The following is a 16,914-nucleotide window of genomic DNA, read 5'->3' as shown; positions in this document are numbered from 1 at the left end:
ACGACTACCAGTCTGCAACAGAACTATCGATTGAGGAAAGTCTAGATTAGAAATAGTTGCAGGATGAAACTATACACATATCATACAGTTGACTAGCAGGTGTTAAACATTAGCTAAACATATGACATACTACTGTAAAAGTAGAGTGACCTTTGACATGAGCCACATAAACTTTACAAATGCTGAGAGTCATAACCCTACAGTAAATACTAAGGCGCCAATCTACTCAAAGCTTGGTTATTCAACATAAGTAGAAGTTTTCCTATTTGTCGAGTTCCTATTCTGTTATATTTCTTTGTGATCTTTATCATTGGACAGTATATATGCTGACCACTTCCTATAAACTAATGCATTAAAAAATATAAAGGTTACACATCTTATAGATTATTAGTAAGGGGTTATAGAGGATTTTGAATTTCATCGAAATCAGGAACCGATCTAAGTGGAACAACTATTGAAAATATTCAAGTATTGGACGGCCATTACATCATAGTATACGACTTCTCAGCAATGTCGCATCCATGATCCCACACTCATTAATCAAACCCACAATATTCCGTCTCGCGCTCAAATGTTGTCTAGAGATTCTAGGCCTCCAACGGTAGTTTAAATTAGATCGGTTCATGATGTCAACGAAATCTTATCGATTGTGAATAATTGTACAAAAGTTCTCTTATTTGCAATATACCATTTTATTATTATTGAAACAATAAGATAAAATAGTTCATTGATAATCATTTAATAGTTCAAATAAATAAAGAGATATGACAGAGAAACGGAGAAATTTGGCAATGGACAATAATACCTGATTTAAGTGAAATTTGTCACCTCTATAGAAGTAGAACAATTATAATTATGATAATTATCATTAGTACAACGAATAATAATAATAATAATAATAATAATAATAATAATAATAATAATAATAGTTATATAAATCTTATCACACTGATTAGTAGTGGGGATATTTGTTGTCACAAGGAGTACGTACACGTACTTCGTTCGTGTGTATCTGTGTGCACGTGTGTGAATGGACTGATTGGTTGACTACATCAAATTGTATGTGTTTCTTTTTAATAGAAGAGGCAGTAATATTTATTATTTTTGTTGTGAAAAGCAATTTCAATCATTCAAACACAGAATCTATTCATCCCGATAAATAAAGACAAACATACATGCACACACACACACACCTAAATGACATTAGTTTTATGGGGAAGAATCTTCATAGAAAGGAAAAGAAAGATATTTACAGTTGAATTCATAGAATATCATTGTTGTTGTATCTCACTAGTACTGCTGTTAATCATACCAACGGTAGCAATCAGTAATAATAACAATAATAGTGATAATTGTTGTTATTACCAAGACAAGTAGACATTACAGTCGACTAACGGACTATCAACACCACACAATCACAGTTAATAAATGTTAAATTTTCTTTTAAAAATATAAACTATGTCAATAATTATCAAAAGATATAAAGTGAAATTTGGAATCCGACAGAACAACAACAAAAAACAATAGTAATACTACTAGTAATTATAATTGTAGTTTCTGGTATAGACATTAACTGCCATCATTCAATCTCTCTGTATCTGTGTATGTGTACGTGTGCAAAAGGAAAACATTTCATAAAACAGATAAATTTTTAATAATTGTTTTCTTCTTCCCTATATTGTTAATCAATTCTGACTGTGTGTACTTGACATTTAAAACAAACAAATAACCAGTAGAACTACATTGGATAATAATTAATTGTTCATAATACATAACGACACACTGAGATTGACCATTTTAACTAACTAACTTCATATTCAGGACCTGTCAATAAAGAGAAAGAGAAAATAAAATACAGTTCAGTTATGTGATGTACGATTTCAAATAAAAAATTAATCTAGAAACATATTGTTATAATCTCTTTCTTCTTACGGTTATGACCCAGCTATTCCTATTGCTTAGTATTCTCGGACACCGATTCACTCGACAAGTCCCCAAATCAAAACACGGTTGAATAGGAAAGAGATTATATTCCAAATAACAAGGTTAGATGGAAGTAAGAAGTAAGTCAGAAGCACAATGGAGAAAACGTCAGTATATTTATAGTCTTTACATGAGAAGATTCTAGAGTATTCTCCAACTATCGACTAGTGCTGATTGGATAAGAATTAGCCAATCAGCATGCACCAAAGCAATCATGCATTGAGCATGCTTTAATCTAGTCTATGTCCCGCTAACACATATGTAACAAAACGTCCGGATAATATGTTGGTATTTGAAGTGAAGAGTACTGAGTTCAAGTCCCAGTATAAACATTAACAACTGGATGCAAGCATATGTCCGGCTGACGAGTCCCAAATATAACAAAACGAGCGCCCACGATTCTAGTGATAGTAAAAACTCATCTATTCTATAAAACTTGTGATAAAATGGTTATATCGAGGTAATCCGCGCACGATTTACATATCCCAACAATTATTGATCAGCTTGGAATCCAGTGTCAACTAGAAGTGAAAGGATCCTGTTTAAAATGAATTTGTTACTGAGTAGTGATCAATGTGATGCATGTCAAGACCTTCTTAGTGTTGGTCGAATTCTATCGGTCAAGTTGCGATATGACTACTAGGTTAAGTGACTTGAAATTAAGTGAACTATGTCAAGATGTAAGGTGGCAGTTGGAAGAAGTCGACAGGAATCCATCAGGGAGTATCTGCTATCAAAGTAGAGCATGTCAAAAATTTAAGTTCAAGTTGCTATATCACATCATCACGATCAGATGAAAAAAAAACAGGAATAGGAAAACACTTGAAGCAATGTGGTAGCAACAATACTGAGAAAAACTAGACATTTAGAGTATGGTTCAAGAAGACAATGAAAAAAATATATGAAGGAATACTGGAACTTAAGATGAAGAAGAAGACAAAGAATGAATGTACCAGGACCTGTGTCATCAACTGTGACCCATATCACCTCAAATTATCAACCACTGATTGTAGTTATTTATGCGCATAGGACCTTATGGAACCTTCTTCGATACTATGGTATATCCGAGAAGATCGTCAACATCAAACGGAATTCATACGACAAACTACAGTGCAAAGTCGTGCATGGATGATAACTGACATATGAACTCCAAGTAGGGACCGGTGTCAGACAAAGTTGCTTACTCTCGCATTTCTTCTGATGGTTGACTAGATTCTGAAGACTTTTACAGCTGAGGGGGAGAACGGAATACAATGGACAAGTTGGATGCAACCAGACGATTTGAACTTCCAAATGACCTGACCCTTCTATCTCATACACATCAACAAATGCAGGTCAAGACAAACAGTGTAGCGGAGTCATCTGCATCAGTATGTCTCAACATACACAAGAAAATAAGCAACATCCTCAAATACAACACAGAGAACACCAACTCAATCACACTTGATAAAAAAAAACTCTGGAAGAGGTGGAATCTTTCACGTACTTGTGTGGCATCATCGATGATGCAGACGTAAAGATAAAGATTGGCAAATCAAGGACAGCATTCCTACAGTTGAACAACATATGCAACTCAAAACAATTGTCAACCAATATCAAAGTCACAATCTTCAATACGAACGTCGAGACAATCCTACTGTGCAGAGCTGGAACTCCCAAAGCTACCGCAGCCATCATCAAATCTGTACAAGTATTTATAAATAATTGCCTACACAAGATGCTGAATGTCTGTTGGCCGGATACCATCAGCAACAGTGTACTGTTGGAGAGGAAAAACTAGCTTCCAGCTGAGGAGGAAATTAGGAAAAGACGTTGGAAGTGGATAGGACACACGTTGAGATCATCAAACTGCATCACGAGGCAAGCGCTAACTTGGAATCGTGAAGGGAAGCGGAAAATAGGAAGGTTATAGAACACACTACGCCGAGAATTGGAAGCAGACATGAAAAGGATTGTTCAGGACAAAGTTGAATGAAAAATGCTGGTGGGCTACCTATATTCCTCCACGGGGGGTAACAGGTGTAAGTAAAGTCAGTAAGATTGTAGTTATTTAGTGGATGACAACAAGGTAGTTTGCATCTACCAATATGGCTTAGATCAACAGTCAGTAATTTCATGAACTGATGTTATATGATTGTTTGGCCGCTTCTAGCTGATACTACTTATCTTACTCTAAATTTTGAGTGTAATATCATTTCACACTTTTTATCTTATGTGCTGTATTCAACAAAATACCAGTCAAAACATATTCACCTAATAAACAACAATACAAAACAATGACAACAATAACGACACCGGTTAGACACAAGTCTCATATTGTCAACATAAACGTTATATATTTTTCTCAATATTTTAAAATTGTTATTATATGCGCTTGTACGAGTTAATAATAATATATATTCCAAATGAAATGTAGTATTGTATAATGAAAAATTTACAGGCCACGTGCAACTGTTAACAAACAGACTTCAGAGAAACGTAGTGATGATTGATACATGGACCATATGATAATTATTAGTACCGAACTGAGGGAACGTTATTAAGAACATAGACCATGTATATATTATTTCTAAGTAGTATAATAAGTATTTAGGAGAACTAAGCTGCTATACCTTGATGTAATGTCTAATTAGCTATTGCCCACAATGAGTAGGATAGAAAGACTAAGACTGATAAAACAAAACACGATAATTTGAGTGAAAAGTTAATGATTAGAAATACAAGGCAATTCGTCACTAATGTGTACCATCCACTAATCTATAAATATGGTGACAGCTTCAACATATAAATGTAACAAGACTGATGAATTGAATAAACCTTTAGATGTTTAATATTTTTGTTTTCAATAATAGGAAGTAGTTATAAAAGCAACATACTTTTTACAAATCGTTGTGGTACATTTGCTAAACTACGAACAGTATCGCCAGCTACTTGATTACATTTAGACCATAGAGCTTTGACTGCACCCATTGCTTCACTTAGTTTACCTTCATGTTCATCATCTTTACTATTAGCATTGTGAATTGAATTATCTGCATTCTCATCAACACCACAACCAAGATTATCCTGATCTGAAGGATATACAGAAATTAATAGATCATTTGGAATATTGGATGAAGGAAGTGGTGGTAGGTTAGACGGTCTTGTTGTATGAATTTCTACTAGAGGCCATGAATTAGCCACTGAGGGATGTAGAACTTCTTCTTTTAAATTATGACATAAATCATCAAATTCTTTTTCAGTTGAGCATAAAAAACCTAATACCATGCTTGGATCTAATCGTTTAAGCGGGATACGTATAGGATTATCACAATGATATGTTTGATCATAATCTGGTTTTAAATTACCGCGACCAGCGGGTTGAGTAGTATGCGGATCTAAACAGATTACATCATCATCAGTAACACCTACAATCCAGACAGCATGGCATGGTGAACCGCCTAATATTCCGACACAATTTGGCAAACGAAACACAGCCTATAAAAAAGTTATTTTTAAAAGAAAATTGTTAGTCAAGAGTAAAGATGATAACACTTGATATGCATGAATGAACAAACAGCCAATGTAAGACTGTCTAATTTCAATATATAAACGACAGATGATAAATGTCAATAAACAATAGGAAAATCATATTTTTATACATAAGATAAACACCTATTTGTAAACTTAACTGTTGTATCCCGATAAAAATAATGAATGGTAATTTTTGGGATCCATTTATGGATCAATATTATGAGTATATTTTTATCGTATAATTGTTATGTAACTAAACTGTTCATATTCATGTCCCTCTTATTGTGAGCTTTATTTTGACCTATGAACTATTATCATACGATTTACCATTCATGAACATATTCCCTGTCTGTTAATCGCTACCTTCCTCATTCACAGCCACATCTGGCTAATTCTTGTACAGATGTGGTTTCATATTTTATTGGTAAGTTGTGGTCGGTTTGATTGGTATATAAACTCAGTATGCTTGAAGTATAGTGATTCATATCTCAGAGGCTGAGACTTGCGTTCTGGACTCAACTGGCTGGGCTAGACAGGGAAGCGGGAACAATCAGAACTCTAGGCCGTTCTTACGTGTTTACGCGTCTTTGGTCCAGTCGATAATTCGCTGTCATCTTATCTGCATTCACAGTCATAACATTAACCCTGTGTACATTCCATACAAAGAAAGTGTTAAAAATCACACAACTAATAGCTGATATTATCGGCTCTTCTTTATGTCAGGTAAACTTTCAAACATTATGAATAAAAGTATAATATGTTATGACGTGCAGTGTCCGAGAGCTGGTACCGTTACGCGATCTTCTCATGCTCAAGCCTGCACATACACAAGAGAGGGAATGAATAGTGAGGAAGATAATTTGAAGAATATTAGATTATAAAAAGAAATATATGGGATGATAAAGTTGTAAATTCGCATAATAATCTAGAAAATGTGACAGAATACGCTTGTGCTAATTATGAATATTTTATCTATGCATAGGTATGTTTGCAGCGGTGAACTGACAATCATGTTTAGTTTTCTTGGGTATAACACAGTTCCAGTTCGGGTTTAAATGACCATGGACTACATGATTTTAGTGACTACGTAGTCAATTTGATTACTATCTGTGGTTATTTATGTGCGACTTTTTTATGAGCCCGGATGATCAAAACTGAACCCAATTGAAGATGGACAGTTATCTTTTGACAAGTGATACTTAATCTCAATTGGAATATGACATCACCCATCTCAGTTTGTCTAGAATAAAAAGTACTATTGATCCTCAAAACTGTATTTGTGTGTTGAACTCATAGTGTCGTTCACAAAGATATTGATTGTGTTAAACTCCATTTATTAGTAAATCAAAACAATTATGCCAATTGTTTCGACAAAAGATGTTAAAGAGTATATAATATTGAATTAGTGAAAATACAAAAAGATACTACTTTTCGTACTTTGATTGCATTGAAATAACACGGATTAGGATTATGTAATCCAAGTCGAAGAGGAACAAATAGCAATAATGGTCTCCAATTTGATGAAGGTGAATTTGTTGAGGAGGATGAGGATTTAACATGTACAGAAGCAACGACGGGAGAGGCAATAGTAGTGCTGTTAGTTTGATTATCATTGTATTGATTCGTTTGATCCATAGGAAGTTGATTTCCTTGACAATCTTTATGAGTATCATTATCAACAGGAATGGAAATCTTGTTATCGTCAAAAACTGATGAAGAATGATGTGAATTAATTACATTGGATGTAAATAATACATTTGACTCATTTGATTGAGTATTAGTAAGTATTGAACTAGTGAAAGTTGGAGGTAAAACTATTTCTATACAACTATCATCCACTTCTCTGGTAACAGGTAATTGAAGTTGAGATCGTAAACTAAAATTTTACAAAATACGATGTTACGTAAATAATACACGAAACAAAAAACAAACAAACAAGAATCAGTTAGAATATTATTTCATGATAATTAGAATAAACCATTGTGTCACTGAATAAAAATAAAGAGAATTCAACATTTCAGAAAATTGATTCTGGCGTTCGCTATAGAAAGCTTGACAGAAAAAAACTGAGAAACCCACTGAGTTCCTTCACTGTCACAATATCCTTGCAACTTTTCAGTTAATTAAAATAACCCATTGTGTCGTTGAATAAAAAAAGTTGCACGGATCCAGTGACACTAAAAGAACTCAGCAGGTTTCTCAGTTTTTTTTCTGTCAAGCTTGCTATGGCGAATGCCAGAATTAATTTTCTGAAATGCTGTATAGACGACGTAGCTGGATTCTCGATACATACATGATGACGAATATTTTATCAGTATGAAATATTCGAAGTCACGCAACAGAAAGGTCTAGGGTTTCGAACCGTTAAATATTATCATACTATATTTAGAATGTTTAGTAAGCTCATTTTTACCAGTGATGAATTCATTAAAATTATTCAATTCCAAATAAAACCATTTGTTTAGTGGTAATATTTCTAGACGTGGAAATGAATGAGATATATTTGAATCTTGAAGGGAATATGACTATGCCTTCGTGATAGATATCATTATGAGCCAGAAATGACTAGATTATTTACTTTTTACTAATAAACTTGAAATATCTAGATATTCGAACATATTAGTAATATTTCAATCTTGTAAATAAATCCCATAAAAACTAAATAATTTATAATTTTTATATTATTTATTTAAACACATAAACATTGGTACAAGGGAGCACCAAATAGATATGCGCCACATAAATCATTCGATTTGTGTGAGGGCTAGGATACTGCCCGGGTGCCCAGACCGAAACAGACGGTTTTCTCAGGGGGCCACACCCCAAGCCTTGGACCTAAAGGTCTAACCCACAAGGCAATGGAGCATTGTGAGGAGATGCAGTCCCATGGGAGCCGGTGACCAACGATTGGTTCATACGCCATTTGTTCCTGCAGGATACTGGAGCCCATGTACACCATTGGTTTGGAATCCGGTTAAAGCGCCGGGCATTCGCTTTTCGTCCTCTCAATTTCGTAAACAACAGTAATGCCACGAGAAGGCAGTGAGTAGGACTTCTCTGGAAGAGGCTTTATACGTGTGGCCGTGTGAGAGTATTTCGAGAGGGAGGGCGCGCCCACCCCACCCACGGCCATACCAGGGCATCTGAGGGCAATTTATAATTAATTATTTTAGCTGTGATTTTTATATCAGAGATAGATGGTGTATAAATTTAATCATAAATTAGTCAACATAGTGATTACTTTTATATAGGGAATGTTGCACAAGTCATGGAAATATGTGCTGTAAGATAACAACATTAATTACTGTTAACTTATTACGTCAACCGGGTAACAGTGTTAGTATGTAGTTGACTTTTTTTCTTTCTCTCACTTTAGTTGGATGCAAGAAGCTTATTTAAGGAATGATTTACATTTGGCCAGGATTTATAGGGTGAATTCATTTTCAAGTTATGCAATCAACCATTATTGATATTTCATCACATACTACCCTTTTATTTATCTCGTTCATTTTCTCTTACTGTGTTGATGTATCGCTGATCGGTTCAGATCACTTGATGATTAGGGTCTGAGAGATTGTCGTAATCAATAGTTGGAGATACTGGATGATATGAATTAAAATCGTTGCAATGGTGTAGGTGCATTCACTATTGATCTTAGTTTGGATTTTGAGTTTCGAAATTATTATTTTTACTAATATGGGAATTGTCTTCATGGTTTCATCGCACTATGCTGATGGGATGAAGTAACTTAGACCGATGAAAATACGTACCAGGTTTTACGCATCGTATAAGTTGTTGTGCCGCACATTTGTACCAAGTCATACGTTAATTATAACCCCTCCTATAGCTCTTCTAGGGTTACTGCTGGTCTTAACCCGGGTAAAGGGAGAGGGTTGGGGTCAACAACTCCATCTTGTAGAAAACAAACTTGCTAAAAAAACACTAACCAGAATACGCTGATTATGAGTGACTTATTGAATAATATACACTCTGCAGGAAAACAGAAAGTTTTTCGTAAAGTAGGAAGAATATACACCATATTTTCTATAGGGAGGCTGTACGGTTATAATTTATTGAAAAAGAGAACAGAACCAAGGTTTCGTATTCATTGCCACTTCTACGCGAATTGTACGTGTTATAACACGAAGGAGAATTTGCATAACTTGTGTCGATTGAGAGACTGGTCTCCTGAAATGCCAGTGATCGAGTAATAACTGACCACAAACCTGAATTATTAGCTCAGTGCTCCGATGAACCAATATTAGAAGGCAGAATAATTTATCGGTAGAAATGACATTTTATGTGACAGAATCACACACTTATATACAGCATGTTTTACACAAGATAAACACCAATAGGCTCGTTTAAAATGTTAATGAATGTTAGATATGAGTTTTGAAAGTAATTTGTAAACCTGTTACACTAAAGCTTAACTAACAGGATCAGATATTGTTCGTCATATCAGTCAGTACTTGAGATGTTTTGGAATTTAATATAACGTCAGAGAATAAAATCTGTATTATTAGGCGTCAAAGTGATACACGCAAGTAATCAACTGTTCAGGTTCTGACTAACCACTCTCACAAAAACGATTGTTTCTACAAACTCATCAACCACAATGGTAAAGGAAAATAACAAAGTCAAAGAAACCCTACCTAATATGTCAATACTATTTTCAGATAATTTAAACCTTCAAGAGCTCTCAGCGAAACCGAAGGTCTAGAGTTCGACCCTCAGTCGGGTCATGGATATGCATTTTTGACAAGCCCCATACATGCTAAGACGAAACAGATCTCCATTGTTTCCTAGTTTCCAGTTATTTAGCTGAGATCAAGATGTCTAGTGTAATCTGTGAAGATAGTTGCATAGTTTGTCTTTGTGAAGTTTCCGCTGATTCATTTAAAACAAATGCCTAAAAGAAAGACTAGTCTGAACCACAGTGCTATTCTAATAAACTAAAAGTAACATTAACTTGCAGAAAAAGTATACAAATTATTCACCTGTTGTAATCTAGTAGGTTCATAAAAAAAATCGGTCACAAACATAATAAACAAATTGAACTTTGCAGTTTACTAGCAAACATGAAACCTACTCAATGATTTCGGAATCATAATTACGCATACTAAGGGCTTCATTGTTCCAATCACAACTTTGATTTGCATCGATAACAGATTGAGCAAATGGACAACTGTATGAAGATGTTGATGAGTCCGATTCTTCTGCGGGATCATCTTTACTTTCATCAGCACAAGGTTTCATCGATTCAGATTGATTATCATTTTCACTAGCATTATTTGAGAAATTGAAATAAGGTCGATTTTGGCAGCATAAAGATTCTAATTATCAGGAAAAAAAAAGAGAAATATACTTTTGTAACCTGGTATCTGACTGCGCTTTGATAGTACGAAGATCTTATGAACATAAATCTTCCACTTAACTCCGTATATTACCTAGACTAACCTCGTTTGTGTGACGGCGATAATAAGAAACCAAATCCGGGTTGCGTTGGATGAATTCATTTCAGGCACTCGTTTATCCAGGCAGGCATTCAGAATAAGAAGCGGAGAAGGTCAACTCGATTTGACCGGGTGACTCGGTATTTATAATCAGACAAAAATAAGCTGCGGACGTTTGATAGGTAGGATAAGCAATGCACAAAAATGTACTCATATAAAAACAGTCAACGTTAACAAGCGAATAATTGAAAACGTCAAAATGTAACTCAAGAAGAATGGATAAATTGGTCCGTCCGGAAGCTAGAATAACCCATGTGGGCTTGATATGGTACTAGACACTACAATACTTTACAAAAGAATATTATGTGAATGCACGTGAAACATACTACGGATTTATTTATTTAAACACATAAACATTGGTACAAGGGAGCACCAAATAGATATGCGCCACATAAATCATTCGATTTGTGTGAGGGCTGGGATACTGCCCGGGTGCCCAAGCCGAATTACATTGAGAACAATAAAAATAAATTGAGCAGGAAAAACAAGGGCTTGCAGAATTAAACCAATTCATTATTCTATTTGATATAGTAATATAGAGTAGAACAAGTGTTATGGTTGCCAGTAATTGTAATCAGGATAAAAGAGGTTATGCAAAAGGTAGTGAAATTAATAAGTGATTGGATGATCGCTAAAAATGATAAGATAAATATGATGACATTCATAAGATTATGTAAGAGACAACTATCAAAATATAAAAAAGAGCTGACAAAAATTAATGAAGGTTATTTGATGAATATCTAATTACTATCACTCCTTCTGTGTATATAGGTTGGCTAGGAAATATATCATGGAGATTGCCTATGCAAAACGCAATAAGACTGACGATTTTATGTGCTAATTATTTTGAATGGATTATTTAAATTCACTTCACATCTACTATCCAAAAGGTTTCAGGCAATGACACTTGCAAACATTTTACTCCCTTTTAGATATAGTTTCCTAGGTATATGTTCAGAAAACTTATTAGAGACCTTTCTCTCTGTCCTTTCAATTTACTTGCTATCGCTGGTATATGTAGTCATAGATGTAATTGGAGATGACGTCAGGAGGGTATTGATCTGCCTTGAATTATATAACGAACACTTGGTTTTGTACAGTGAAGTTAATTGAGCGGCAGGGAAGCTTCTTTTCAGTGCTGCCTTGATTGTTCATCATCTTTAGAATCTTTTTGTCTATATTTTGCAATAAATTTTTTCGGATATATGTTTTTAATTAAGCGCTTTTCTAGCGTAGCCAATTCTTTAATAAATTCATTGTTTGAGCATAAAATTCTAATTCTATTGAAGAGGATTTTGACTAGAGAACTCTCGTAATTGATAGAACAAAAGTTATTATGGGTTAAATACAATCCCGTCCATGTTCCTTCCATATACATACTTTTCTCTTTCATATTCCATTTTTAACATTATGTTTGGATGATAGTTTATTGAAGTGACTAAGCAGCTGAGAAATGTAATCCAAATCAACACAGATAATGAACGTATCATCGACATATCTGAAGTAGTATGTTGTTCTGGATTTCGTGTTTTAATTTTGTTTGTTTGAATTTTATCAAGATTATTTTAAAAAAAACATGTGAAAATAAATGTGCTAACATTTAGTAAAACGATTAAGAATTGGGCTTCCAGTTAGAGATTCACGGTAATTACTATAAACGAACAATCAAGATTATTCTAATACAAATAGGTTTTATGGTGGACTCAATAGAAAGGCAACTGACACACGACAACATTCTAGTACTAATAACTCATAGGTTGACAGCACACAGACAGAAAAGAGGGATAGTTGCTTTATATTCCAAAGAGAAGTCAAAAATCGAGATAAAATAACTTGATTTATATAGTGACACCTAATGACGTTGCGGTGCAACAAAACTAGCAAAACAAAAATGACGGCAACCAGTCAGGTGACAGCAAAGACCATTGGAGAAAAATATTACGAAAATTTTATTGATATTATCCTTTTAACAATAAACTAACATGTAATAACACTAATTTGGCCCCCGAATGCCCTGGTACGGCCGCGGGTGAGGAGAGTCTACTCTCCTCCAAATGCTCTCACATGGCCACTCGTATACAGTCACTAACAGAGAAGTGCTACTCACTGCCTTCTCGCGGCATCTCTGTTGTTTACGAAATTGAGAGGACGAAAAGCGAATGTCCGGAGCTTTAACCGGGCTGATGGACACGGAGGGTCCACCTAGGGGAGTTGGAAAACTCTGATTCCGAACCAATGGTGCACATGGACTTCAGTATTCTGAGGGAAAAATGGCGTATAAACCTATTGTTGGTCACTGGCTACCATGGGACTGCAATTGAATAGTAGAGTTCACAATTGAATAGTAGAAAAAAAGAGCTGTTGGTTTTTGTTAGATATGAAAGAATAATTGAAGAAGGTAAGATTGTCGAAAACTATTTCAAGAGCGTTTGTTTTGCTATTACTTTTAATTTAGATTTATTTATTGATTCATTTAGTTGATAGTTGTTCTTTTTTTTTATTGCCCTGTGATTGTAAACTTTCATTTAAATCATTAATTATTAATAGATGTTTTACAATTCAGAAAAAGAGAATTAACGCTAATCAATGATGCAATAATCATTCAATGTTGTATTATAAATGACCTAGTTATGTACAAATTGAAATTTTTTATATACGGTGTATTGTGCTTTTGTAATTAGTGTATATTATCCTATGAATTTTTAGGTTAAAATATCAAGAGCAATAGAAGGTAAATTAGCTTGTTGAGTTTATATTCTGATTGGTCATTAGGGATAGAAGCTGTATGGACTAGTAGACGTTAAAATATTTGATGGTTGTTAACGCTTATTTGTGTAATTGTTTAAAACGGTGATCGGTTATATGAATGTAAAGTGAACTCCTCTTATTAATGGATTCTGCAACTGAGTGATTCAAATTGGAGAGTATAAAAAAGGTAGGTAATAACAATGTCGGTGAATTTTTCTAAATGCACAGAAGAGAAAATCTACCCTATTTTAAAATAATAGTTCTTATATGAATGATTATTAGAACATGTAAATAAATGAATACTGGTCGCTTTCCCTTAAAATTAAGGTAAGTTTCTAGTAATATTCAACAATATATATGGAATGTTGCCAGCTGTGGAGTCCGCGTCTCGTCCTATTCGGGACTCGTCAGTCGGATGTGCCTGCATCCTATAGTTCCAAACAGGATGAAGCGTGAGTTCTGGATTCCAATGCTAGCCACATACCATATATTCTAGACAAAATTGTGCCAGAATGGCTAAATTGAAACAATCCGTACACGATGCACATATGTCAATTAAGACCAGTAGACGTTCAGTCAAAATGTTAATAATAGGATAGTTCAAACCATTACAGTTTAGATTAAATGGTAGATTTTTTGCAGTGTTTGACATAATTGTTAGTCTTTTTAAAAATGACAAATTATTGGTGAGAAATTTCGAAAATAAACTTTTGTGAATGATCCCATTATAAATGTAGCTTTTACTGAATGATGTTGGTCGTATTCTTTAATATTGAGTGTACACTATATCTGATGTATATAAGGCTAACATATATTGCTTGAACTAATAGTCAGTAGTACAAAACAACGTGAAAATTTGGATGAAGAGGGAATTGATTAAGAAACAAAAAAATATCGTGAAAAGAACAATTACAGGAAGGGAAAGAGGAAGCAAACATTGAACCAAGGAATTTTATATCAATATGAAAATAGATTAACCAGGTTACTAATGAATTAAAATAGCAACTTAGTAATTAACTTATTTACAGACTTGTAGGGACTTTGGGTGATAGAGACCAGATGGATAAATTCCTCAAACTTCCCTTCGACCTTTAATATCAGTATTCCATCAAACATATGTAGTAACCCACTTTTATGAAAAGAACGCGATCGGTATAATGGAAACAATTATTATTATAACCAATTGTACCAGAGATTGTTTTACTGTACCTGTTTGTTTAAGTGTACTAAAAACACACATTCTTGCGTCGACTATAACCTTGCACGGACTCGCGTACGTTTAGTAGTTCCGATTGTAAACTTTGGCACGATCTCGGTATTATTTCGATACCACGAGATTGCCATCAAATACATCTTATTACAACCGTCAACTGCCTTCTGGTTTTTGGCCTACGGAGGGACCCAACCTAATAACTGGCACGTAATCTTCCTGTAGTGGTGATCATAGTCAATCGCGACTCGACGCCATACTAAATCTGGTGAGACAAAACTGCGAACACGTTTCAACCTCTGGAAAACCTCCTAAAGAAGACCACTACGGTGAGTCGACTATCTATCCATTTTTGTTGCACATTTTTGTATTGATATTTTTCAATATATAGTATCCGGGCAACAACTTGATATGGTGGATAACGATAAGAGTGACATTGATATAATAGACTCAGATGTACAGACCATCAATTTTCGACCTGTCTCCTTTATTCTCCATGATCCAGAAGTTTGCTTCGCGGCACTGGAATCTCAGTTCGAGATCCGCCGCATAACTAATCATCGGCAGAAGTATGCTTACGCACTGGAAGCGCTACCTGGGGATCACGTTGCTGCTGTTCGTGAGGTTGTCCTCAACCTGAATATACCTAACGTTTACGATCGTATCAAGGAGGCGATTCTTAGACATTTCCTCCCTTCGAGGGAGGAACGATTGAGGACTTACTGATTAAGTGCAAGTTTAAGCAATCAGGTCTGAATCATACTTCAGTCATAAACATTGATCCATTTGTCAACACTGACAAATCAGTCAGATATTTTACGAATAAATGACAGCTTTAACCTTTCAACAAATGATAGATATTCATGTACAATTGGGAATCAGCGGAAATGATTCTTTTGACTAAACTAAATTCATCTGGCTACAACCTCACGTAAAATGGAATATTAAGGTGAGATAACAAAGTCATTTCTAAATACTACCGGGATTCGTTTATCATACAAATTCTTTAAAACTATTCATATTATGGAAGGAGTAGAATTAATTATTTGGAAAAAAATATGAATATAGCTACGTCATATATTACGTTAGCATTAGCCATACATCTCGAAAAAACCAGAATTATGTGTCCCAAAGAAACTGGTACAACCTCTTTTTGTACCATGGTTTTAATCTTGTGATTTTCTTCTATCTTTTTTTCTATACACCTTCGAATCCCACACACGAGATCGCCGATGCGCACCGCTGAGGAGTCCCATAATAGGACGTAACGGCCGTCCAGTGCTTCCAGGTTCTTAATGGTGGTCTAGCTTAGATTGACTCGTGAGTTCAACTGAGAAAAGTCTTTTGATTTATTGACCGTGAGATTGACCAAGGTAAGATAAGGGGTTGGATATATTTCCTTTGTACACATACTTCCAGTATTTTGATCCTAATAGCTTTATTTGATACCATAGGTTTAATACAATATGGAATTCCCAACAAACGAGATTTCAGCAGGTCCCTCTCACAAAAACAAAGCAATCGATAACTTCATAAATACACACATGAAATAAGTAAATAAACTGTAATGTTCTTTTTAAATATAAGAATCTATACAATTTCTGATTGGCAGTGTTCAAGAATACAAGTTTTTAACAAGATCAGCTCTTACAACCTGTTCATTGCACAGCATATTTACTAGATAAGGTATTGTAGAGCTTCTATAATTTTGCTTGCGTCCATGGATTTTAGTGTATCGGTGTACTTTGAGTCGGATCGATTTTTGTAAAAGGTTACTAACCCAATAAATTATTGAGAAATATTGACTTGTACTGGTGCTATGACCAGTTTGAACTAAATGGGATGGTATTGAGCTGTTTACTGTCTTGACTACACCTTTGCTTAGCCACGCTGGGTGTTCATCAGATCTAAATAAGATAGAGAATGATCTGACCAGATCGTTAA

General features: G+C 34.7%; 1 protein-coding gene across 3 annotated transcripts in view; it reads right to left on the bottom strand.

The window, feature by feature from the left end:
- Positions 1-433: 433 nt before the first annotated feature.
- The window catches only part of ATG4B_1 (Cysteine protease atg4b), a 36,444-nt gene continuing 19,963 nt past the window's right edge, over positions 434-16,914 (bottom strand). For all 3 annotated transcript variants that reach the window (XM_051212497.1, XM_051212500.1, XM_051212499.1), the window contains exons 7-10: positions 10,589-10,832; positions 6,934-7,372; positions 4,860-5,460; positions 434-1,824 (exon numbers count right to left, since the gene is read on the bottom strand). In XM_051212497.1, coding sequence (XP_051072683.1) covers positions 1,802-1,824; positions 4,860-5,460; positions 6,934-7,372; positions 10,589-10,832 — 1,307 coding nt within the window. In that variant the 3' untranslated portion in view covers positions 434-1,801. The remainder of the gene's footprint in view (positions 1,825-4,859; positions 5,461-6,933; positions 7,373-10,588; positions 10,833-16,914) is intronic.

This window comes from Schistosoma haematobium, chromosome ZW (assembly GCF_000699445.3).
Source record: "Schistosoma haematobium chromosome ZW, whole genome shotgun sequence".
Classification (NCBI taxonomy): Eukaryota; Metazoa; Platyhelminthes; class Trematoda; order Strigeidida; family Schistosomatidae; genus Schistosoma; species Schistosoma haematobium.
This window is presented reverse-complemented; position numbering and strand designations above follow the sequence as displayed.